General features: G+C 33.5%; 1 protein-coding gene across 6 annotated transcripts in view; it reads left to right on the top strand.

Moving 5' to 3' along the window:
• Window positions 1–5,437: 5,437 nt before the first annotated feature.
• Window positions 5,438–26,244, top strand: part of LOC129744315 (uncharacterized) — an 80,795-nt gene continuing 59,988 nt past the window's right edge. The window contains exons 1-2 of one of the 6 annotated variants that reach the window (XM_055736791.1): window positions 5,438–5,719; window positions 9,884–10,132. In XM_055736791.1, the coding sequence (XP_055592766.1) occupies window positions 10,112–10,132 (21 nt within the window). In that variant the 5' untranslated portion in view covers window positions 5,438–5,719; window positions 9,884–10,111. Of the gene's footprint in view, window positions 5,720–6,186; window positions 6,205–9,865; window positions 10,133–26,244 lie in introns of those variants that run through there. The other 5 variants (XM_055736789.1, XM_055736794.1, XM_055736790.1 and 2 more) reach the window with 5 other exon arrangements.

Below are 26,244 nucleotides of genomic sequence, written 5' to 3' on the forward strand. Positions count from 1 at the left end.
TGAAAAAGTGGTTTATTTTATTGATAACTTTCACTTATGCTTCCAAAAAATCAAAAAGTTCTTAGCATTTGGCCTTTAAATAAACATCAATCCTATACAATCCATTTTAAAGGACAGGCTCTAGTTCAGTCCATGTGTCAGTTCATTTTCATCGGATATTGTTGTTGTTCTAAAAATTTAAAGGCGCTTGACACATCTTCAGTTAAGTACATTTGTACATGTTAGAAAAATGGTTGCTAGGCGTATTGTATTATAAAATTGTATGTAAATCTTCCCACTTCCTTTTTTGCATCAGTAAATATTAAATTCATATTTTTAGACAACAATTTCTGCTTCAATAAACACGAAATTGGAATCTAGGCCTGGCATTCATTAATGTGTGCTTCATAGCGCCACCACGTGCATTGACAGTATGCCTGGTTGAAAAATACGCGCCCAAATGTTCCCACTAATCAGTATGGTATGCCATGGGGCCATGGTTACTCTTCTCTCGCGACGTTTATTCGCGACGCCTCGACCTTGGAGACGAAAAACAAACCGCCCAAAGGAAAGAAAATTTCGAAAAAATGGAAGCCATGATTAATTTGTTTCGAAAAACTACAAATTTAATTATTACGGACAATTGATGCGACTTTGTGTTTTTTTATTCGATATAAACCGATGCGCATGCCTACAGAATATTCTAAAAATAATTCACTCGAATTGTTTAGGTAATTTCGGAGGAGTAGGGCAAACACCGTTACAAGAGAATTTAATATAATAGATATTTTTGAAGATTTCAAATAGAAAATTTTCAAAAACAAAATTATATGGGGGGTCACCGACCGACTATTTTAATTTTTGGTGGAAATGAACCGGGAAAAGCTCTGCTTTCTGCCCATGCAAAAATTAGCATTACTGTAACACGCCGTGGATAGACATTTGATGTCTTCACTACATTTTCATATTTTTTGATGATCTATTGAATTCATGAAAGAAAACAAGTAAAAAAAATATTTCCTAAAATAATAAATTTAGAGACTTGATGTCTTCACAAAATACAATTAATTTTGAGTTTTTATTTAATATCTTTTTTGGTATACGATTTTAAAGCTTGGTATATTTTAGAAATTTGTTCAAATTGTTAAGACACACAATTTTATGGAACATGTCAACAAATACATATTTCAACTAAGAAAGGAGATAAACTACAAAATATCCAAAATAATTCCTTTTGTTCAGTAAGTTATAACCTTAAGAGTTCGGCAGAGTTCGTAAAATTGAGTGGGTTTTGTGGGTCAAGTGGCCATTGATATATAAAGTTAACATCAGTTTTGGACAGTTTTTTGCAAACAAGCAATGAATAATGAGCTAAAAACAGCAAAAACTGAGGGGTTTTCTTCGAATTTAAAAAGTGTTTCTAGAGCAAAAAGCACATTATTGATTGCTAGTTTTAAAAAAATCTGTCCTAAACTTATATATCAATGGAAAGCCAAAAACTTGACCATCAAAACCTACTCAAAAAATTATAAGAAATCTGCCGAACTCTTAAGAATATAACTTTCTGAAAAAAAGGTGGTTAAGATTCCAAGTTGATGTTCAAAAAATTCGAATTTTAAAAATAAAGGAGTTTCTGTTAAAAATGACATCGAAGTTGTTGTCAAAAACTGAGAAGAAGGTGAGCATTTTTGTTAAACAAATGAAACATTGGAAGAATAAAACTAAGGTTACGGATACAGAAATTATGTTCTCACCATTTGCATTTTAGCATGCTAAAAATACCTATATTTTCTGTACAAACCACTACAAAGATCACCGTAATTGCAGTGGATCTACATAAATTAATTTTGAATTCAAAACTTTGGGTCTAGAATTTTTTTTTCTCGATTATTGATTCAATTAGGTACAGACCTCGTTCGTTTTGGCAACATTCGATTTTGGCAATAACCAATTTTAGGACATGTGCCAAACGGTTTTTTGGAACGACTGTCATATAGTTTCCGCTATAACAGGATCAATATAATTTAGACAAACACCATAAATGCATTTTTACGTTCTTGAATGTTGATAAAATATTACTACAATAGTAAATAAAATCAAAAAAAATTAAGGCACCCAAAAATGACGAAAAACATAAAAATTTCAAAAAACTAAAAAACAATTACAAACAAAAGAATAGAAATGCCACAAATTATCTAAAAAAAGATGCAAAATGATAAAGTAACAAATCTAATAAAAATAACAAACAAACAAAAAAAGTTCTAAATTTGTGTAAAACATGATAAAAAAACTGAAAATTATCAAAAAACTATGAAAATTGTTTATTTTTATTTTTATTTATTTTTATTAAAAGACTAGCTGACCCGTTGTGCTTTGCTACACATTCCGAAAATAAATGTAATTTGTAAAAATTTATTCAAATTTAGATTTTAGAGAGCATTTTTTTCAAATCAAACCTCATCATAGTTCAGAACCAACAACTTTGAAATGAGAGCTGCAGCTGGAGTTCCAAATTGCAATTCAAAGATGGTATATATTATTTACTGAAACTTGATCTCAAAACTCGTTTTTCAAGATCTGAAATTTGTACTCTGTACCCAAAAAAACTTTTTTAAATATGGTCCCTTCTTTTAAAAGCTATTTATCTTAAATTTACATGGAAGCTCCCCCATCTTTTCCAATTTTGTCCCCCACTGCTTGAAGAAGGTAGGCAAATTTAACCGGCTCGAGTTTACATAAATTACTAATTGAAAGAAAAAGATTCGCATATTGGAATTTATTGCAAATTGTACTTTATGGAAATAGACTTTTTAAACCCGATGAATAGCGTGAATTGAGACAGTTTTTTGAGTACATTCCAAATATTCTGTATTATGAGCACTTCCAGCTCCTGATAAGCTTTAGATGGGGTATTTTTGGAGTAGAAAAAATAAGCTATAGAAATTAAAAAAAAACGATGAAAAGGATTTTTAATAACCATTTTCAAACAGCTTTTTTTCACCATCCTCGTCGTTCGAAGTAGTTTGAATTTCTATCCTTTTTGTGCCAAAATTATGTTAAAAAAATTTTTCGCCATATTCCAAACTCTTGGAAATGAGAAATTATAGCTTGAAGTTTTCCCAAACAGCACTTATCATGGTAATGAAAAATATATTTAATTAGTTATGTAATAAATAAAGTGCAAATTTCTTTTTTTTTTTAAATAAATTTACTACGGCAAAAAATATAAATATTTAAAAAAATATCAGTTGCATCACTAAATAAGTTCTCAGCGTTTTTTTTTTATTTTCTCTTTGAAAGTCAAATATTCAAAAATGTTGGCAAAAACAAATTTCTAAGTTTACATTTGTCCCGTATATTGGGGCAAGTGGCAATGCAAAGCTTATTTACAGATGCGTCAGAGTAATGGCTTTAAAATTGATTTCGTACGTATTCCTGTTTTTTGTTCTATCAAGTTTCACTGATATATCTGTAGTATTCCTGCAATATAAATTTATGTTTGTTACTCCACTTTTAACGAATGCTTTTCAAAGGGCATTTCCAAAAGACCTTCATTTCAAAAGACATTTGAGAATTTTCAATATCCGCTTCATTTCAACATTCGGAATACCCCTTCTGGTCTTTCCAAGATGAATTTCTTAAAAGTTGTTCCCATCGTGTAAGTTGACAGGAGGGAATAATATTTTTAACACTTTAAGGGTATACTAAAAATTTCTCATTAAAATTTTGCGTTCAGTTGAATATCAGTTCTAAAGCCTCGTTTTTCAAAAACGAAGCGGATCAAAAGTCTCTTTTATGCAGCCATGTAACACAAAAACACTTTTCATGTTAAGTACGTATTTGAATTGGTATGTAATCAAAAAGTACGATTGTTTTTTCAGAATTATTTAATATTAAAAGCTCCCATTTTCATTTCTAAATTTGTTTCAGTTGTGTATTTGGGCCGAAGTAACAATTTCTGGAAGAGAACATAATTTTTAATTTTTTTTTACAGAAAAAGTTGAACGCTTGAACATGTTCTAATGTTCCTTGAATGAAAAGTCGTATGCTACCTACATGACCACGAATTAAATATGGAAGTTTTATTGCAAATCTTTCAATTGGTTATGATTCGATTCATAAAATACCAATCCGTGTCACATCTGGGCGTCATTTATTACCACGTGCAATTAAGCAAGAAAAAAACACATCTAGGTTGCATATCGCCCCACGTGCATAAGAAACATAGGTACTTCGTTGAGAAACAGGCGCTTGATTGTTAAATTTTTCCAGCGATTAATGAACAGTATGCTTTAGTTACTATCCACTTGCGACGACGTTTGCTTGACCATAGAGACGAAAAACAAACCCTGGGTCTCATCTCAAAATGAGTTAGGAATCAGGTAGAAAAAAAAATCACATCAAGGCTTCATATCGCCACGCCTTGCATTGAAAATATTCTTGGTTGAGAAATACGCGCCAAAATATTCCCACTGATCAGTATGCTATGCCTTGGTTACTATCTTTTTGCGACGTTGGCTCGCGACGCCTCGACCATGGAGACGAAAAACAAACCGCCCAAAGGAAGAAAAAATCTAGAGAAAATGGATGTCATGACTTTAATTTGTTTCGAAAAACTACAAATTTTGTATGGAAGCCTCCCCTTCCTTAAGTCGGATGGAGTTTTGACTATTACAGAAACCATCCCCGGCCTCAAAAACCCTCAGATGCCGATTTTGACGATGATCGGTTCAGTAGTTTCCGAGTCTATAGGGAACAGACAGACAGACAAACATTTATTTTTATATATATAGATATGAAAAAATTTGATGAAAAAAACGGTTCGATTTTGGCAACAGAAAATTTACGAGTGTGTTGCCAAAAAAGAATGGGGCCTATATAAACATTCTATTGAAATTTTAGTCTACCGCCAACCACTCGTAAATCCATCTCGTGAGCAATCGCGTTAGAAAAGTTCCACTGTGAGGAAAAGTGAGAGAATGCTTCATATGGCGAGTGTTACTATTTTCTGATCTGCTGGCTGAGTCTTACTCAGACCAAACCAACAACGTGCGCGAGGAAAATTCGATCTGTTCCTCTAGTACGTACCTATTGGGGAATAGATAATCCCGCCAGGTTGATTTTCGGAGTCGCATCTCAAACGGTGAGATTCTGCTGCCGAAGACCTGTCTCTAAATAATGGTTGGCGATATCCACCCATCTCTCCCTTCGGTGTGGTACGAACGGGGTGATCCATCCATCCATGGTTTTCGCTGCTGCTTCTGCTACACTTTCAGCAAACATAAAACTTCTCCTTTTGTTCAACAACTGAGCTGGGGGTTTTGTTTGGAACCTCACACAGGTCAGCTATCTGCTGCTGGTACTGGCTGAGCTATCTCCGGCCTGCGCTAGCCTGGTTTGTACCATCATCTACACACTACACTCACCTCAGTTAACGTTTCAGTACTCTTTGAGCCGTTGGGGTGCATGGATGGTGGTCGAGTTAACAGCACAGCTTAACTGGGCAAATGTGTAGACAATTTTTTGTATCTGTTTTCAAGATTCCCATCAGTCGTTTGTGAATGTGTTAAGGCAGTTTTTCGTTTGGGCCGAATACCGTAGAACCCACAAAACTACAACGCAACCGGCTGTGTGAAATACCGAAGCAGCTGGAACCCTTTGGACATATCCACGCCAGTCAGTCACCAGTGCTATTTGACGGAGAATCACCTGTGCGTGGTACGGTGTTGTTTTTTTTTGTGTGAGCTCCCCCCTTTCTCTTGAATGATGCGGATTTCGTTTCGGCCTGGCACCGAGTAGAAGTGGCCCGTATTATTTAGAGAGGTGTTCGCGGGTTCGTTTTACAAGAAGAGGAGGGCTTTTTTTTGTAAATTGGAGTTTAGTGCAGAACGGACCGGAAGTGACCAGTGCGAGACAGAGAGGGAGAGAGAGAGGGAATAAAAGTTGACTTAATTGTTTCTTTAATTGGAGTTGTTTGGTGCCTGCGCTGTAGCCGTTTTACCTTTTGGGCTCAATCACTAACCGTTTGAACCGATTGTTGTTGCCCTCTGAATACCGTGTGTTGTTGTTCCAAAGACCGGGAAAATGGTTTCATGGATTAAGTTTTTTTTAAAGGGGCGACGATGGTTTGAAGATTATGTTATGGTTGATGGTAGACTGTGACACCGTAGGTCATAGGAGAGTGCATACGAGAAAAAGTGGAATGACAAAATATTTTACTTCAGGGTGATTTGAAATTGGCTTAAAACCAATAAAAAAACAATTCTTGCGCGAATGTTGCTTTTTAGTTATTTTTAATCATTCAAATTTACTCTTCTTCCTGCTTTGAAAAAAGTCTTTCGTGCTTTTTGGAACTAAATTTTAAATTTAGCATCAATGCTTAAACAATAGACATTGCACTAAATCCTTATCTAACATTTTATCAAGGTGGACGTTATGAAATCAGGAATTTGCTATTCTCAATAGTAGCTATTGGGCAGAGTGTGGAGTTGATTTCTCAGTAATATTTCGTAACTGAAATCCCCGACAACGATCTAATGTTCTAGGAAAATGTGCCAAACGAAGGCACCTGAAAAAAAAGAAGAAAAAATGAGCAAAATGTAACTAAAAGATCTTTTTTTATAATTTTCAAACCATTCCAATATGAAGAAATTATACGAAAACCTGTATTCCAATATGTCAATTGTTGAATGATAGGTATACCTATAAACTTTATAATGCCATATTTTCTTAGCAAAAACGTCAACTGGGGTATCATGCAACACATTCAACTTCAAAAGCTTAAAAAAATGTGTCCACAGATTACCATACGGCTTAAGCACCAAAAGGTTTCAAGGTTGATGGGGCATCACATTGGCATATTTAGAAACAATCTAATGAAACCTTTGAAAGTGTATGTTTTTTGACAATTTTTGATGCCATTAAAAGCTCAGAAGGCATAAAAACATAAATTGCAATTATTTTGATTTTGTTCGAACTAAAATTTACATCTTTTCTGACACAAAAGCTGATTCCAAAAGAAACATTAGGGCGCTGCGCTGCATACATTAAGGGGTAAAACATGTTGAAATACTGAAATTGTAATAACAAATGTTTGGATGAATTCAAATTAAATGTTAACAATCGTCAGATGCAAAACAGTCATATTCCAGCGTGTGGAAATGAGATTTACAAGACATCACTTTGATTTGCATTTTGTTGCCTCTTGGCCATGATGTGATACTGAATTATAAAACCAAGTTTATTTAAAAAAATAATTTGATTGTCCGAAGAATATTATTTCACCAACAGTGTTTATATGGAGCAATAAAATCAATTATTATTAGAATCATTATGTCAGATATTATTTTCAATAAACAATTGAAAACAATGTTTCTTGATGGTATCATTAAACCAATGAGGAATAAAAATTGAAAAAAACTAGCTTAATATGTGAAAAACTATGTCATCATCATTTTGTAATCATTAGATGATAACTGGAATACAGTGCTGTGTTACCTCTTATTTTTTTAGAACAAGTTTTCTAAAATGTTACTTAAGGTTCATCAAATCTCTAGAGTTTAAAGAGATTTTTTTTTTCAAACGGGCTGGTGATCATAACAGTGTTTATTATATTGACTCATGGCCATGCCATAACTATGATTAAAAGATTGATTTTGTCTAAAAAGTTTAAATGCTTGCCTTGATTCCACAAACTTAGATTGCCAGTTTGCCCGGTTTTATCCAGATATTTCAGGACAAAATTCGGGAACAGTCCGGCCCGGCCCGGTTGCCCGGATTTAATTGAAAAAATACCCGGATTTATTCACTTCATTTGGCAAATCAAAACAAAGCGAATTGTGATTTAAAAGTTTTTTATTTATGACTCCAAAACGATTTTTTTTAGTAAGTTTTATAAAAATAATCATGAAAGTTTTTTTGGAAGCCTAAAACTTTTTTTTTCAATTGTTTTCTTGATTTGTTAAGTAAAATCTGGGTTTTAACTAAATTTTCCCGGAAATTTGGTCGATTTTTTTTTATATGACCAGATTTGACCGGCCCGGAAAAAAATCTAGCAATCTTACCATAAACCATATGATAGGCAACAAAATTTTTTAATCCTCTTTTTACAAGTCAAAACTGTTCCACGAAAAGCAATATGATTGGAAAATAATCATCGCAATCGAATTCGCTTAATTTTTGACAAAAAAATTATGTCCAAAATGCTTAACTTCACAGTTTTCAAGTTTCTAGTGGCTCAATTTCTTCATAAACTCAACAGCATCTAAATGCGTTACTTATTGAAAAATCTTTATGCACCCAGAATAGAAGGGGAATCTGGAGTATTTTGGTCTCCTTTCAGCTTTGCTCAGCTTGATTTTGTTTTTACTAAGTAGATGCAAGCTGAGAAATTCATTATACAAGATGCAGAAATCAATTCAACCTTTAGATGTTTCATGATTTCAATTACCAATCAATCAAATGCTAAAAAAAATCATTTTTCTGAAATTAAGTGATAGGTACATTTTGCACACATATTTTCCTTTGTTTTTTAAATAATAACCACAAAAAAAGTTTCGTCGTCTTCTTAATAAATCATCAATTTAACAGTAGTTTGTCCATTTGAGTAAATTTAAAGTTCATAATTTAATCAATTATTTTAAAGTGATTTCAGTTGAGGAGAGAGTGTAAAATAAAATTGCGTACGATCAAACATTGTTTGAATCCCCTTTAAAATCAAGACTCAATGAACAAATTTAGGTAATTGTCTCCTCATCAATAAGTGCCATAAAAGAAACATTCACCTAAAATCGGTTTCAGCAGAAAATTTCCTTCAAATAAATTTTAATTTGATACAAAAAAGTTAGAAGGCTTCACAGAGGAAGGAAAAACGATGTTGATTTTTCAAAACAAGAGTACTTGCGCAGTACAGAACTTACAGCTGTGGCTATACTATGTAAAACAAAAATGCAATCGAAAAATTTAATCTGTGCTCATTTTTTTCACTGCCTACTTTGGTTTGATATGATTGCAACTTTTTTTAAAATAATTTTACGAATTATTGTTATTTATTGTATACGATTAACTTTTAGTTCGACTCTGGGTGAGGCAAATAGAAATTCGCTGCAGCATTTTTCAACTTTTCGATAAAAAACTGAGCAGTTTTCGAAAAGAGTTGTAACCGTTTAAGATAAAAATTTATGCCGAAACGAAACAAAATTAACAAAACTATTGTATGAGGCATACTCAGTTTGATGAAATTTGCAAACCTGATCAATTAAAAACTTTCTTTAATACTCAAAAAAGTTTTTATAAAGGTTTTTTCCAAGAAACAAAATTTGTCAACTACTCACTGATCATTGATTTAATCACACCAATTTGACATTTGAGCGATTTTTTTTTAAATTTTTTTCTGTTTCCCAGCCCTGGGTTCAACTGATTTTGGTTATCTGAATGGACCTACATACTTAAATTGGGTTAAGTTTCATAAAAAAAAACGGATAGATCAACGGATCTTCAATTTTCAAATTCAACCTTTACCGAATCGCTTTCTTACCAAAGTATAGCGTCCAAATTATATGCAATCACTAATCAATCTCTGATGAATCACTTGACAATGCAAACCATAGAGGGATACGTCAGTCAAATGCCAGGAAAGATTACATTGGGATTTTTTTTTCTTATCGTTCGAGATAAGTTTAGCGCACGGGGTGAACTTTTTGACCAGTGCTTCAATATTGTTAGCCTACTGTTCAACTCCTTCACAAATATGTAACAAAACTAGAAATGCATTCAATAATTTTCTTTTCATTCAAATGGTTATAATCTAAAAACTGGGTCCTGTAGTTGTTCGAGCTAATTATTTGCAGCGGTCACTCACTGGCTACCTCATCTCATGACAACTTAATCTTCGCGCAATCTGCAGGTGACAGGTGGATGCTGTATTGCAAAGGGGCAAATAAAAATCGACACATCTCACAACCGTCAGCTGTGCTGTGTGTAATCATATTTGAAAGCATCGCCGGTGGGTAAAAGTGAAGCCATCATCGGCCATTGACACATAAATCATATCAGCAGGTCGGACAACAGTGAAGATCGAAACCGGATTACCATTACGCAGAAGCTAGGCAGCAAACCATCACAAGGCTCAGATATGAAGCAAATTGCCGTTGAGGTTAGTATTATTATGTTTGTTGTCAATTTAAAACTAGTAATGTATCTGCCTCCCTGCTTGCATCATTGATGATGATGCTCCACAACAGAACGGTTTCTCGCAATCGCAATTCAAACTTAATCATTTGCAAACGTTATTTAAACCGTCGATAAGCGCATTTTATATCACTGTGTCAGTTCAGGTCTCAGGTGCTTTCACCAATTTTAAATGATCATTAACCGTTTTGGTTAAATTCCAACGCTATCAACTGCCCTTTCTCTTTTCAATTAACACACCCCGAAAAAGTTGAAATGGTTTTCCTCTCAACATAATAAACCACATTTTACTGAATGAATCATCGTGCTGTGTTCAAGCATTACTTCGGGCACAGTTAAATAAAGTTTTTTAAAAGGTTCAACTCATAATTACAGCGTTGAGTTAATCTGGAGAGTAGGAAATAAAATGTCCGAGTAATGCTGAAAGTTGATCATAAACTCAATTCCCATTTCCCATTTCAATAACGCTTACTGGGATGGATCATTTGTTGTAAAGTTTGATTGATTATTCAAATTCAAATCGGGTTCGTCATTTTGGCGTTGAAGTCTCGTCTCCATAGCGCTTTGTTTGTGTCATCATGGGGCATCATCACATTTTAAACTTACCTCTTTTTGACTCGTTGGAAAATGAAAGCACGTGTGACCTTAAGAAGCAGCGTTCTGTACAACCTGTGAACTATATACATCATTCCATCGTTACTTTTATGATCGATCGGACTGCTTTGTGAAAAAAACGAGCAAGAAATTTACAAAGGGGGAAGTGTTCCTAAATGCGCATATTGGGTAATATGCGCATACGGCCGATTGACGATATGGCTGGAGATTTCTACAATTTGAATTGAGTGTAGTTTGAGGGTAATACGCTTTTGACACATGGCATGTAAAAATTTAATTGTTTTATAAAGTCAAAATTTTAAAAAAATTCAAACAAGATTTTTGTCAGTTTTGTTAAAATATATTGAACTTTAATTATCGGCTTACAGAATCTGTAAACAAAAATATTAAAGGTTTTTCTTCATTATTCATCTCGAAATCGGAAATTCAACAAATTGAAGCTTTTGGCAAAGTTGTTAATGGTAAGATATTGGAATAAGAGACAGGTTTTGAATACCCATATCAGGCAGGTTAAATGCCTATATCAAAAAAAAAATTGATTAGTCTTACAATTTTTTTTTACTTTTTATCATTGAAACATTAAATCTACCTCAAATCACAATCTTACAGTGAAAATAGAAGAGCTTGATACTGATTCTGTAAAAATACGATATGAATAAAATATTAACCTGAAATTTGGCATACCTAACTATGTTTCATGCAAAAGAGCTAGTGATAACTAAAATTTTGCCAAAAATTCAGCGTTGACGTATGCTTAACATCCGTTTCCAAAAATTTCAATTATATAATATCAAAAAATTGCAAGTGTAAATGAAATATAGCTGAAAACATAAATATGCGCATTTGGGGGTTTCGGAAACCGGCTATTTTGACTACTTTTATTATAAAATTATTTTCACATCAACTGTAAGAGATTTTAATAGAAAAATCACTTTTACGTTTATAAAACAATTGTCCGCCCATGTGCATATAGTTTTCAGACTCCTATCTTTTGGAATATGAGAGAAAATGAGTACTTTCCTTAATATGCGCACTTAGCCCGCCTCTCCTCTATCGATTTTTTTTGAAAAGTAGGCATGTTCTTAGATGTCAACACACGTTTACGATACTTTCTGTATACATTCTATGTATTTAACTATAGACACTATAATTTCATATAGTCTGGCAAAGAGAATGACGGGAGCCAAACGAACTGTTATTTGCGGGAGCCAATCGAGCAAACTTTCTAAATATTGGAAAATCATGGTTGAAGTATTGTGATTCATAAAGCTATTTTGGCTTTTTAGTAACATTCACTGAAGTTATTTAGCATAATTTTCATTCTTTTTTAACCTATAGACTATAATATATTTTTTAAAAGCGATTTCGAGTTGAACTGACAAAAATAGCATGTAATTTAAGAATCTGAGAAACAATTTTTTATTTTGCAACTGAAGAGAGTTATGAAGAGTTTGAACATTATCATAGAATGCTCGATTGGCTCCGCCCGAATGACAGTTCGATTGGCTCCCATCATTCTCTTTGCCAGACTATAGGGTAACGGACTTATTTTGGACCGGGTACATATTTTGGACCACCTTGTAGCTTTTTGGCAATATTTCTCTCATAAATCATGTTATTCATAAAAATTTTGAACAAATATAGTTAAAGCTACTTCTTATGATTCTAATCACATCTAAAGTTTTATTTAAGTAAGCTGTTAACGGAGAGAAAATTGAAAATTAAGTTTTGATATATCACAGTTGGACCAAATCTGGGCCATTTCAGGAGGACGTGCCATTATTGGAGCCAACTTTCAAGAGGTTTGCTGCATAGCTGTGATGAATTTTACAAATACAAACATGTTCACAGCTATGATAAAACACGTGAAAACTATTTTGCAAGCTCGATAAAGCAAAATAACTGGATTTAATCGTAATTTGACCCATGTCGAAAATAGGTCCTACTTTATTCCTTAGGGACTTATTTTGGACCACTCACCATCACCATAACGTGGGCATTTAACTTGATGTCAAATGTTCATGAACGTAATAACGTTGTACGACGATATGAAAGAATTATGCACACTATTTTAATCACTCATTATGAATAAAATTTCAAATTTAAGCATGATTTTATTCAATCAGCTCGCCGAAGCTCAAACTCGCCATTAGACGAGGTTCACTTTAATCGGCACAAAACCAAGCCAATCATAGTTTTAACTTACTTTTTGTGCACTATGCTTTGAATCACGTGAATCTAAAAATTTACATCAATGGCAACAATTTGATAAGCAGTTGTGAAAAGCTACAGCTTAAAGAAGCCTCAAAACATGAAAACTTGCACTTGCACCAATTTTTTTTAAGTCATTGTTTTTTATGCTTCATGAAAAATTATTGAAAGTTTGGTCTAAAAGTTTCAACCATTTAGGATTGCCAGTAAAATGAGTGCATTCAGGAATAATTTTCGAGGAAAAAAACTTGGGTAGGTAGAAGAAACGAAAAATAAAACTCGTCTAAAGGAGGAGGGTTTGGAAAAAAACGACAACAAATCGGCAAATTTGCAACGAGTTTAATTTTGGTAAAATCGAAATATCTCAGTTAATATTAGAATAATTTTATCAAATAATATGTTCAATTATAGCTATATATGTTTCAAAACTTGAGAAAAAGTGGTTGGAATGTGCAATTTTTAGAAGCAATAAAGTACTAAAATGTAGTTTTTCAGCCCCTGTAGTTATGCAATTAAAAAAAATCTGTTGGAATTACTCCAACGATAAATTTTATCCTAGAACATAGTTAGTATCAAACATAAAACTGAATTTTTGTAAAAATCTGGCTTTTAGTGGCTAAAAAGATAGCATAAATCTCGCACATTTTTATCTTTTTGAATCTATCTACAGAACTGAAGCCAAAGCAAATCCACTAAGGTTTTGCAAGTCAAAATGCATCAATTGATGTCGCGAAGTTCATGATATCAGACTTTTTCAACTTATCATTGGGTCGCCTGAATGAGATTTGCGTTCTGAAAATTGAGCCAAAAGATAAGCCAACTGGCCAGTATTGAACACTGCAGAACAAATTTCGTCAAGATTTGAGTGTGCTGTCAGAATTTTCATAACATTTAGTGTTCTCTATATAACAGGAATTTCACTGTTCTCATTCTTATCGAACAAACAAAATTTGACTAGTCTATAACAATAAGAAAAGTCAAAATTATCTGAATAATTCGTATAATTGCGCATCAATCGCTGTCGAAATATAACAAAATTTAGGAAAAAAAAACTTATTTAGTTTAAGGGTGGTCCAAAATAGGTCCAAAGGGTGGTCCAAAATAGAAACCTGGTGGTCCAAAATACTGACCACAGTAATGATTGAAGAAACGTGTTTTTAGGCTTAAATCTTGTTATATTGCAACACACGACGATATGTTTCGATAGAAAAAGCCTTGATCTTCGTTATGAACGGATAAAGCAGTCGAAAATTGTAACATATGCTTTTTTATTCCAGAAAATAGCATAGCCACTTCCCAAAGCGGTCCAAAATAGGTCCGTTACCCTATATGAAATTATAGTGTCTATATATTTAACTATAAACACGAATTGTTAAGATACTTCTAGAAAAAAAATAATGGAGAATGTTATAGAATGAGTACAGTTGAATCATTTAAGTGTGCAAATGTTTAGTGGAAACCGTGAATAGTACCTGAAGAATCGAATAACGTGCTGGTGAAAACTAGTAAGGGACTTATCTTGGAAATTTTACAAATAATACACGTTGAAGGCTAAACTTTCCTCAGGTCAAGGTGAGAAGCAGTTACGATAAATTTTGACGATAGACAGTAATCGGGCAGCCATATTATAGTTAGAACAACTATTTGTTGTATAACTCGATTTTCTACTATATTTAAAACCTGAGGTACAGTTCTCTTACGAAAATTTGGCTTTTTGGAAAAATGTTGGACTATACCTGGGAAACTATAGTACCTTTCAACCAAAATCAGTTTTAAAATTTTTCACCGAAAATTGCTAAAATCGTCCAAAATTCCAAAGTTTGATTGTTCCATTTTTGTAGAATCGCCGTATATCAGATCACAAATATTTTAAAAACTTCAAATTTCGTGAGAAATAATGTGGTCACCTATCGTTAGTACGCAATTTGATACAAAAAATATCATCAAAGTGAATGTTTCGGAAATTCAAAATTAAAGTGACAGTGCGCACGTATCAAATTTCTGTAGAATTATGAACGATTTTGTGTATAAATAAAACTCAAATTTCTCTAAAACGAGTTAAAAAAAACATATAGGTAGTAAATTGAAATAGCGTTTTTTGCACTGCTCTTTCCTTCAGCCAGTCAGAACATTATATGTTAATCCCATTCAGCAAAAAAGCTTTCTCAATGACCCCCGAAAAAATGGGACATCAGACCACTTACCGTATCGTCCATACGGTGCTCTTAAGAGCTCAGTTCTGTTTTATTGATGATAAAAACAAGTTCCTATACTGTAAAGTAGAGCTTCACTGGTGGAGAGGAAAAAAAACTAAAGAAAAATTAATCCAAATGGCAAAAAATTTAGTGACCGTGAAATCGTTGGTTTGGTTGGATACATTTTTTTGCTTTGCTTCAAATGACGGTTATGATTCGTGTGATTTATATAAATTTCCGCGAAGTTCAATCCAAAAAATTTATTCATATTGTTTCACTTATCGTAAACGTTTGAAGACGTTTGAAGTGATATTTTTTTGGGTATTTTATTAAACATTCATTAAAAATCTTGTGTGTTCGAAGTTCCAAACATGAATATACAAAGCCTAAACATATTTTTTTGTTGCTGAAACAAAATGCAGCAACACAGTTCCGCCATACTCCCGTTCTGGTGATAAATTTGGTAATTTGTAGTTCTTAATGTTCCCACAGCTGATTTTCAATTCACCGACATTAATGCTGAACTTGACTATAGCTCGTTGACGATTGCGTTAGGCGGCAAAAACCACCAAGAGTCTAATGATTTAGAGTAAATCTGAAACGAAACTTGAGAAATGGTCGTTGTGTGCTACCTGCTATATACCTAGTGGTTAAGTGACCGTTTATTCGCCTGAAAAAGGAGAAACATAAAACAGTTTGAGTTCGTTCTCGATTAGCTCTCTGATGTGAGAAATCTGAACTGTTTGAACAATTGAATTGATCCGCATACAGATTACAGCCAGACTTCGATGGAACCTCTCAGCATACCGTTCAAAGGTCAAACAATAATGTCCACAATACTTATCCGTAGCTTAATACGTTCAAACTTTTCTCACATAGAATCGAATTCATTTCCGCGTGCATCAAAAGCAATGCGTGAAGAGTTCATTAACATCAACAGCGCGCCGGTGTGGTTGAATGAAATCCAGGGGGAGTCATCACGTTTTTTTTCTTCATCTATGCTCTCTAAATATTTTAAACTAATTGTTACCAACCATAATCTATAGGGGGAGGGATCGTGTCCGAAAAATAAACGCGATCACAAAAACAGACAAATGCATTTTTCTCATTGCGCATTGTAGAGTAGAGTGGAGTGCGCCCCTCTAATAGGGAGGTATACCCTTACTTGGTGACGGACGCCAGATAGAAGGTGTGAGGTAACGGTCGGCTTAAGGAAGGCAAAACAATCCGCTTATGTTTATTCATGCGGACCTTGAACGGTAATATATTTACAAGGTGGAAAAGCTTAGAGTAAAAAACCTAAAGTTGAGGAGAGACATTGCTTCAAGATAGGGTTCAGAAAAAAAAGTATGCCGAAGGCAAACTTATATCACTTATTGTTTGGAGGTTTTTTAGAGCCAAAGTAATTGTTGATTCAATCAATCATTTTTTTTCTCTGCAGAGAGGTTGGCTCAACGTCATTCAATCCATTAATATAATTTCGAAGACTTTTCCGTTCTGAAAAGATTATTTGAGTTTTCAAATCTGAATCAACATGAAATTGTGAAAAAAGAATTTAGAATTTAGAAAATGACTTAAAACTCATCATACGCCGGGATCTAGTGTTATTCAAAATAAAAAAACGAAAAAAGATCTTTGTTAATTGTAATGTTTAAGAATTGGTTGGTAGAAAAAAAATCATAGCTCACTTGAAACCACATCCCAAGCAACCAAAAGTCCCATAAAACATATACAAAAACGCTTACTCAGCCCCTCATTGATATGAAGTACGTTCTATGCAGCTCAAAATTTAAGTTCTTATTGATACTTTCAAGTTCCGAAACAAGTCTTAATGATCTTCTATCTCTATCTCAGCTGAACCGTTGGCTTCTGTTCATTTCACCTTCTCTTGATCATTTACTGTGTTCTGTACCGGTGCCGCCATGATGCCACGCGCCGGATTCCAAACTCGACAATTTGCTCAATTGCTTCTTTCCTACATTTCCTACATATATCACATCAGAATGGTCACTCAGTTACTAAATTACTTATTGAAAAAAAAAACTTGCCCGGCTTGGGGATCGAACCCTTCGTGGTGAGAATCGAACACGCTACCACAAGACCACACCTAGATGTTGTTCTAACTGACACTAAAACTCGAAGTGGTGATTTGATTTTGAAAGCACATCAATGCACTTTTTGTGACTTATCAAATCCCGTTTTGAGCACTTTTGTGCCCTTTATGTGACTTACCGAATCCTGTATTGAGCACTTTTGTGCCCTTTATGTGACTTAAGTCCCGTATAACGTACGTATAGATCACTTTTGCAACTCTCAAGTTCGTTAATGAGTACATATAGTTCACTAATGGGAATTGGGCAAAACAAGTCCCATACAAGGTACATATTTATCACTTTTGCAACTTTCAAGTTCATTAATGAGTAGATACATAAAGTTCACTGAAGAGAACTGAGCAGTTGATTCTCTTTGTCAGCCAATATGTAACTTTCAATGCCTTCATTCAAGTAAATATGTGACTTTTAGTTGCTTGGGATATCAATCATTTAAAGCTGTCTATGACTTTTAAACATTATTTTTCATTGGAGCTATTCCTAAACTAATTAAAACGAAAAAAGTAAAAACAGTTACATGCCATAAATAAAGAAGAAAATGTTATTAAAATAAAAATAAAAATACCAAAAACAGAATATAGCGATAATAAAAAAAATAATGTTTTAAAAATTTCACTAACAAAATTTTTGTAATTTTTGTCTGTTATTCTAGTTTGCCAACCAAACAAAAATTTTAAGTGTCACTAATAAAGGGAAAAAAAAACAAAAATTTTTGATTTAGTTGTTTTGGGGTTTAAATTATTTTTGGTATCACCCTAATGAAAAATAAATGGAACACCATTAAAGAAAATAATAAAGAAAACTCTTTAATGCAAAACAACACTAACTGCGGATATTCTTGGTGATTAGAAGACTTTCAATGTTAAACTTTAAGTCATTTGCTAGGAATAAGAGATACCTACTATGCAAAAATTGTAAAAATGAGATTTACTTATTTTTTTGTAAATAATTGTTTTTGGAAATAACAATTGAATAACAAACATCCTCCTGCAGCTAATGAACAATAATGGTTGGTAGAAATTTACAAATTCAAAAACTATGTTTTAACTTTGATCAAAATAACGGCTTCGAACTTGTTAAATTGTGTTTTTTTTAATTATGAAAAACGATCTATTTATGGAAACAGTAATTGTGATACATTATTAAAAGAAAGCATCACCCGGTGAGGTTCTGATACTTAGTCACATAAAGTCGATTTTCGGCCAAATATTTTTACGTGATTTTCGAGGGTCAATAGAAAAAATTTTCAAAATCCAGAAATTAGACAGAAATTTTATTCAAATTGGAAGAAACATTATTTGTTGTTTCGAAGTTTATATTAGGAATATATTTTTAAATAAATCTCAATCGACTCAATCGCTCTTCGCGCTTCAATTCGACTTACGGAAGCCACTCCGGTTGTTGGCTTTACTCCTCACTCCGCTTGCCGCTAAAGTTCGGGCCGAAATTAATCTGACCGCTGAATTTAGGGCGGTGTCATTTTGTGCAACTTTCACTTTTTTTTAAACATCCAGGAACTTGGAAAACTATCCGTCGGATGTGATCCTGTAACAAAGCAAGCGCTTCTAGAAAATCTTAAATATTCACTCTATGATTAACATACACTTACCATTCTCCATCCTGAATCCTCCTAATTCAGCTTAAGCCATTAATTACTAAACAACGTTAACCCTCAAATATTGAAATCCAGATCGTTAGCCTTATGTGACACCCTTTCGAGGGTTAACACAAATACTTGACCTATTCTAGGAATGCCCGAAACCCGTAACACACGTCAAGCCTACGTCGTCATCGTTAATGCCTACATAACAATGCACCGCACGCTGCAAATCGAGCGACCGACACGCGTGTTGCACAACATTTTACATTTTTCTATCCGTTGGAACTTTCCAAAACCAGCCGCTAAAGAGGTTATTCGCTCGCTGCTTGCTGGAAACAGGATTCTTCTTGTGGTGGGTAAGTTCAATCTGTTTGGTGGTCGTCGGATGTCGGTATCCGCAACTGGAAGCTGTGACGACCTGGCTACAACAAAACACAACTCAACGCAGAAAAAAAACCAGCAACTGCCAACAACAAACACGATAAATCTACCCGTGGAATAATCGACCGCAAGGCATCGATCGAGAAGCTGGAGTAGCCAATCCACTTTTACTTTTCTTCAACTACCTATCTACTTGGTATTTTCGTACGAATGTATTCAGGTATAGGACCCCGACAAGTTCTGCGGATGCAATGACGAGTCCCATGTGGAAATGGGGGACCTTTTCAGAAATTGCACCATCGCCAGTGAGATATTATATCAACTAGGCCAGATTGTTTATGTTGCACTTTTCAGTTATTTAATACTTATTATTTGAAAAATAATTCTAATATATTTTATTATTTAAGAAGAGAAATCACCATGAATTTGTTTTATGAAATTAATTTGCGGCTTTATCGGTGAGAGTTGAAATGGAAGACGGATAGAATATAGAATTGGTGCGGAACAAAGAATTTAGTATGTGGTCAAGCTTCTATTTCAAATGCTCTTCGCTCTTGTCACCACCTTAGAATTTTCTTCTGATATTCTATCCGTCTTTTATTTCAACTCTTTAACCCTCACCGATAAAGCCGCAAATTAATTTCATAAAGTTCTAATATATGTGTATGTTTATGTTTATGGCCGTAGGAAAGGGTGGGAGGGGGGTGGGGGGTTTGGGGTTTGAACCCTACCCATGAGGATCCAACAATGTCTCAAAATTTTTAAATTCTACAGTTTTTCAAAAAAAAAATTCACTTGTTGATAGAAATTTAAAAACTGTACTAGAAAAACGCTATCTAAAGTTATTCACAAAAGAAGTATTTGCATGAATTTTGGTTTCAGTCCTTAGAACCGAATAACAAGAATTCGAATAACAAGATTAGACTCACTAAATAAGGTTGCCAGATTGCCCGGATTTTTCCCGAATGTTTACACTTTATATGCAAAATCAAAGAAAAATTCGAATTGCGTGATCATAATTATGTAATTTGCGTCCAAAATAATTTTTGAGTAAATTTTATCCAATAAATAAACAACTTTTCGCGTTTTTTTCTTGTTGATTTTGATTGAAAAATTCCCAAAGTTAGTTGGATATTGCCTAGATTTTGGTTGAAATCGAATACCTGGATTTGGCAAGATTTCAAGATAACATAAGCCGAATTTGCCTTGCCCAGATAAGTGCGGAAAAATATCTGGTAAGCTTAATCATTTCCAATGTTCTGGTTTCAAATTAAAAAAAAATATGTTTCTCTGTATCCAGTTTATTATTATTGATTTCCAGTTCGGTTCATCATTGCAAGAAAATCCTGATTTGAATCTTGGTTTTGCATTTGAAACTTAAATTAGAATGTCCATGTTCAAAACTCAGCACACCGGAATATTGAAAGAAAATATTTAAAATAACAAACCATTTTAAGATTTGGATTTGAAATGTTTACTCTTTATTCTTACGCATAATTGAAACTTAAACAAGTTCTATATCGGTGATCAAGAATTGAAATATCAGACTTTCATCATTTTCGTTCAATTTTCGTTCAGATTCACCAATTTTATTACGAATAAAAAATTGAAAAATAGAAAATAGATAATCAAAGATTCATCATTCAAAAAAAAAAAATTCTGGTTAAGAATTTTGTTATAAAATATCCTTTTAGGTTCATAATTTTTTGGGAATTTTTGTTTCGAATAAAGATTCAGGAATCGATTTCAAATTAGAAATTTGGAATTTTTAGTCAACTTAAAAATACAGAAATCAGTTTACGGAATTAAAATTCAAATTTGTCCTAAAAAATACAAAACAGATGAAAACCACTACTATAAAATAGGATCTGTAATCATTTTCAAGATTGCGTGGTTTGGAAAATCTTAATTTCAATTAATTTCTTTCACAGGACTTGAATAATTCTATTGAATTATCAATCATAATTTTTTGTTGATAAAATAACTTGTACTAAATATTCCGGTTCAGGAAAATTCAGTTGGAAATACATTTTATTGGTTTGTTTTTAAAGATTATTTTAAAGATACTTCAAAAACAAAGACTTAAACTAAAATCTGAATGTATCAAGTTTATCAGAGTTGAAAATAATTCTGATTTTAACTCCGAACTCATTTTCATCAAAGTATTTTTTTTTTCAAATGAAGCCAAGATCCCTCAATTATTTTGAAAGCTTAAAAAAACTGGAAACTTTAAGGACCTTTTTTAAGTAAAGATTTTAAATGAAAAAGTTTTAACATAAAAAAACTTAATGAGAAAAATGAGATAATCTTAGAATCACATTTTTTTTTACTATTCCTCAAGCAAATATGTTACAGGAAAATTTTTGTCACCAAACACCCCCCCCCCCCCCGCTCCCTCTCTTCTTGGGGCAGTTCTTCCTACGGCCCTGTTTATATTTATAAGTATACTAGCTGATTTTACCCGGCCTTGCTCGGGTTCACATAAAATATAAATCAAAATGAGTCGTTTAACTTTTTGAAAGCTTTTCGTTCATCATCAGAACAAATTTGACTGTTTGGCCTTGTAAGCTTTGTAAGTTTTGATAGTCTTCTTAAAGTTTTAATTGGGATTATCAACAAAGTTTATCGCTTCCATATTATTGAATAACTAATAGTTAATAGGTTTGCTAATAGATATTTGAAATAATTACCCTTGAATAAAAAATGATCTATTAGATCATAAGATTATTTATTAGATTTATTAAATTATGAGATTATTTTTGTTTGAATGTTTATTCGTTCTATCACGAAAAATATTTTTATCTAAGATTGCCAGTTTGCCCGGATTATTCCGGACTTGCCGGCACATTTGACTAAAAATATGAGAAAAGTTCGGTCCGGCCCGGTTGATCGTATTTCGTTGGAAAAAGCCCGGATGTATCCATTTCTTTTTTTAAATGTAACATATAACTAAAATTGAATTCAATATTATAGTTTTTATTTTCACGTCCAAAAAGAAATTTTTAAAAGCAAATTTATCCAAACAATCATCGCTTGTGTTTGGAAGCTTGATATACAATTTAAAATCTGCTGATGTGGTTTGATGATTTCGTTATTTTTACTACAAAACTCCACGTTATTGACCAAGTTTTCCCGGATATTGCCGGATATCGGGTTGAACATTTCGAAATCAAATGCTGGATTTTGCCAGGTTTTTCGATAAAATTGGCTGGAATTGTCCGGTCCCGATACGTCCGGAAAAATTCTGGCAACCTTATTTCACACCCACCATTTTAAAGGAAGTTTAAATTTATTTACCTTTTTTTTTATAATCAAATGACAACAATGTATTTTTTATTTTTTCCATGTATTATCGAGTGAAAAACCAGAATATTTAGCTTGTAAACATATGTGAACGACCTCTTTTCAAGATGGATGATCTCCCCATAGAATGATATCTATTAAGTTGTATTTAGTACTTTAAAATTTGTGAATAGATTTCTTCATTTTTCATGAAATGAAATTGTCCTATCCCTATTGTAAATTAAATTCCTACACGCCAATCAAAGTGATGAGATCCAAGCCTTGAACTTACTGTTAGGAATTCCCAAATTATGAAAATGGTTGGTTTTTAAAAGCTGGAACATGAGTTTTCAGTCCAAATATTTATTCAACTGACGAAGTCAATTCATAACGAAGATGAATCATTGTATCCATACTATACACAATGCATATTCTTGTAGAATCTCAACGCGCCCATCGACGGTTGATACCGATTTGAAAACCACAGGCGAGTAGTATTTTTTTATCCTTAATGAAGGCTCATTATTGCAATCAAATACCTCGAACCGGTACCACGTGCTTTGAACAGTAGAAGGAAAAAACACCCGTCAAAATTTCACTTTTCAAATTTTCAAGGCTCAGCAAGCTTTGATTTGCTTTCCAATACACGTGAACTCTGGATGGTCGTTTCTAATGCCTGGCCCATGGTGATGGTGAAAACAACCCCGCCAAAGGAAACGAAAATCGTTTGGCAAAATGGGTCCCTTTTTTCAGGCGGGAGGGGCCTAAAACTATTACCTCGACCTTTCTCATGTCCAATTATATCTCTGTACCAAATTTCAAGCTGATCGGTTAGGCGGTGTGGATTTGTATAAGGTGCATATATAAACATATATAGCCCAACTCATCTTTATATATTACATTTTATAAAATGGAAAAGAAGCTCAATTATAAACATTGAGAGTTATAGAATTTTGATTCTGAATACGAATCTTATGAAGGATTAATCACCGTAATTTATGTTTGTTACTTTAATTATAGATAGAGTTGCATCTACCACCACACATTAGTAGACCAAGCGTGGTTCACCCCACAAGATGAGAAATTGCAGTGTGAACGAACGAACTCTATCTGTATCTACCACTTCATAGTAGTTGGCCCGTGAGGAACAAAAATTTGATATGTGATGATAATGCTTCTAAATAAATTCTACCCGCTCATTTTCACAATCTTTCATTGAATCTAAGTTTCTATCCATCTATAAAAAATCCATAATCTTTAGATGTCCCTACTAAAAAGGACATCAATTTTCACCGATTTCCGAATTCCGTATTACATCTCTGAAATTTGAATCGTAGAATTGAAGATTTTTAAGGAAATTATAGAGGACTACACGAGTTATAAAGATATAATTCAGAGTGGGATACCGTGCTTGATTCTAAAGTATGACTCTGGCTTCCAATTCAGAATTCTGAATTCAAATTTTGAATACACGCAAAATAATCTGTGCTATGAGGATGAAAACTAGGTGAAATGTGTTTAGTATTGAAATGATATTTGGATCTTTTCTACTATTTTTTCGTTTTTTACTTTAGGTAATAACATGAAAACAAATTAAATTTCATCATAGATCCAATTTATTTTCGCTATTATTCTTCACACTGTCAATACACAGATTAAAAAAAAAACAATTCCGGGATCTCTTTCCAGCGAGTTGGTTTGTTGAATCCTGTAAAAATTGGAGAATATTTTATAATTAAAAATATAGCGAGCAAAATAAAGTAAGCTAAAGCCTAGTCCACACTAGGCAACTTGGACTGCGATCTCGGTTACTGTGACTTGTTTATGTTTACATTCAGAACTATACGGTGAAATGCATGTAAGTCTCCCAACAAGTATGGGAAACTTTAGCAACCAAAATGTAAACATAAACAAGTCTCATCAACCGAAATCGCAGTTCAAGTTGCCGAATGTGGACTAGGCTTAACTGACAACGAATACCTTTTCCACTAGAAATAGCCACAAGCTTGAGAAAATTTCAAAAAAGGGTTCAAACTCATCCACCTAGACTTAACGTGAAGTTCATGTGTCAGTTACATGTAAGTACAGTAATCACTACAAAGCACACGTAGAATCGATGGGAAGCCACAAAGGCTTAGTTTACGTGAAAAATTCCGTATAATTAATTTCTAAATTAATTTGCGTGAGGTTATTCTGGTTTATTATTCAAAACTAAATTCTGATTTTGTATTCTGCATCAGTTTTTGAATTACCATCCATACCATGTATAGTATGATTAAGTCTTATTTTTTATATTCACCGAAAATAGACTTTGTTACCTGAAACAAGATTTTTTCTATCTTTTGAAACGAATTGAATTTTCGATTGATTTCTAATAACTTAACTGTTCCAGGGTGGCATTTATCAGCTCCAAGTTACCCTTAGTAGATATTAACAAATAGCTGAATTGACAATCAACAATCATAGACAATTTTTATCAGTGGACGGGGAAAAAGTTCGCGAAGAAAAGCACATATTGGCGATATAACCACAGAAATCTATATCGAACCGGAAGGGTGAAGTTCCTATTTATGACACTAAGGTAAACAGAAACGTGCATTGGTTCGAAGAAGACCACTTATCGTATGACTCGAACAGACTGATGATAAGACTTATCTGTACAATACATTTGCTAACATGGTATTGTACTTGTACTGTTTTTCGTTTAGCGTCAAGCAAGATTCGCGGCAAGTTGTGTTCTTGCTTGAAACAGTCTGCATGTTCATCATCATACACCCCACCGATGATGACAAACGTGACGTGAATGGTGGAAAACACTGATCGATTGCTCAGTCATACATTTTCGCGTAGAAGTTCGAAAAAATAAGACAATACATCACGTCAAAATTAATAACATGTTCAATAATTAGAAATCGAGGGTCGATGTGTGGATTTTCGGTGACCTTGTTTACGTTCGATATTTTGCAAATTATAACCAAGTGATGGTAAGTGTACCATGCTGATTTGAATACTTCAAGAGATGCAAATTTCCCGGCCCGGAGAAAACGACATCATTCGCTTGATGGTTATTGCAGGGTGAGGTTGATTTTGCTGAAGATAAACGAATAATTCACCTCAACTTAACTTTCTTCTGTTGTTGTTAAACTGACGTGATACTTGTAACGTTTTTTTTTCTTCTCTCCAACGACAAGTATCATCCGTAGTACGGTTTATTTTTGCCTCTACCATGCAAACAATACCCACCACATGCCTTTCGATTTTTTCCTGATGCTGGATGTCTTACTTTCATCCGGTTGATTACACACGTTCAATTCATTTACTTTGTAAAACGCGTGTTGGCAGTCTTATAAAAAGAAACATCGAATTGCGTTTGCCAGCCTGGAGTTTAGGCACCACTCGCCTATTTTCAGCTGGGCAATGTCGAGCGAGAGAGATGTTACCAAAACCATTAATTTGTTTTGACAAGTGAGGCAGCGAATTGTCGGAAATGTACCTTTTGTCTGCCATGGACTTTGTTGTCTATGACGGTCAAACAAAAAATGCCGAAAATATGGCGAAATGTTCAATAAAACACTTCAAAGAGCTACTAAATATGGGCCACTGAAACATAAAATCAAATGTAAGTAATGTAAGTAAATGAAGTAAAGTTTTGTTGATAGCCTGTTAAACATCTCATAGATAA

Source organism: Uranotaenia lowii, chromosome 2, assembly GCF_029784155.1.
Source record: "Uranotaenia lowii strain MFRU-FL chromosome 2, ASM2978415v1, whole genome shotgun sequence".
Lineage (NCBI taxonomy): Eukaryota > Metazoa > Arthropoda > Insecta > Diptera > Culicidae > Uranotaenia > Uranotaenia lowii.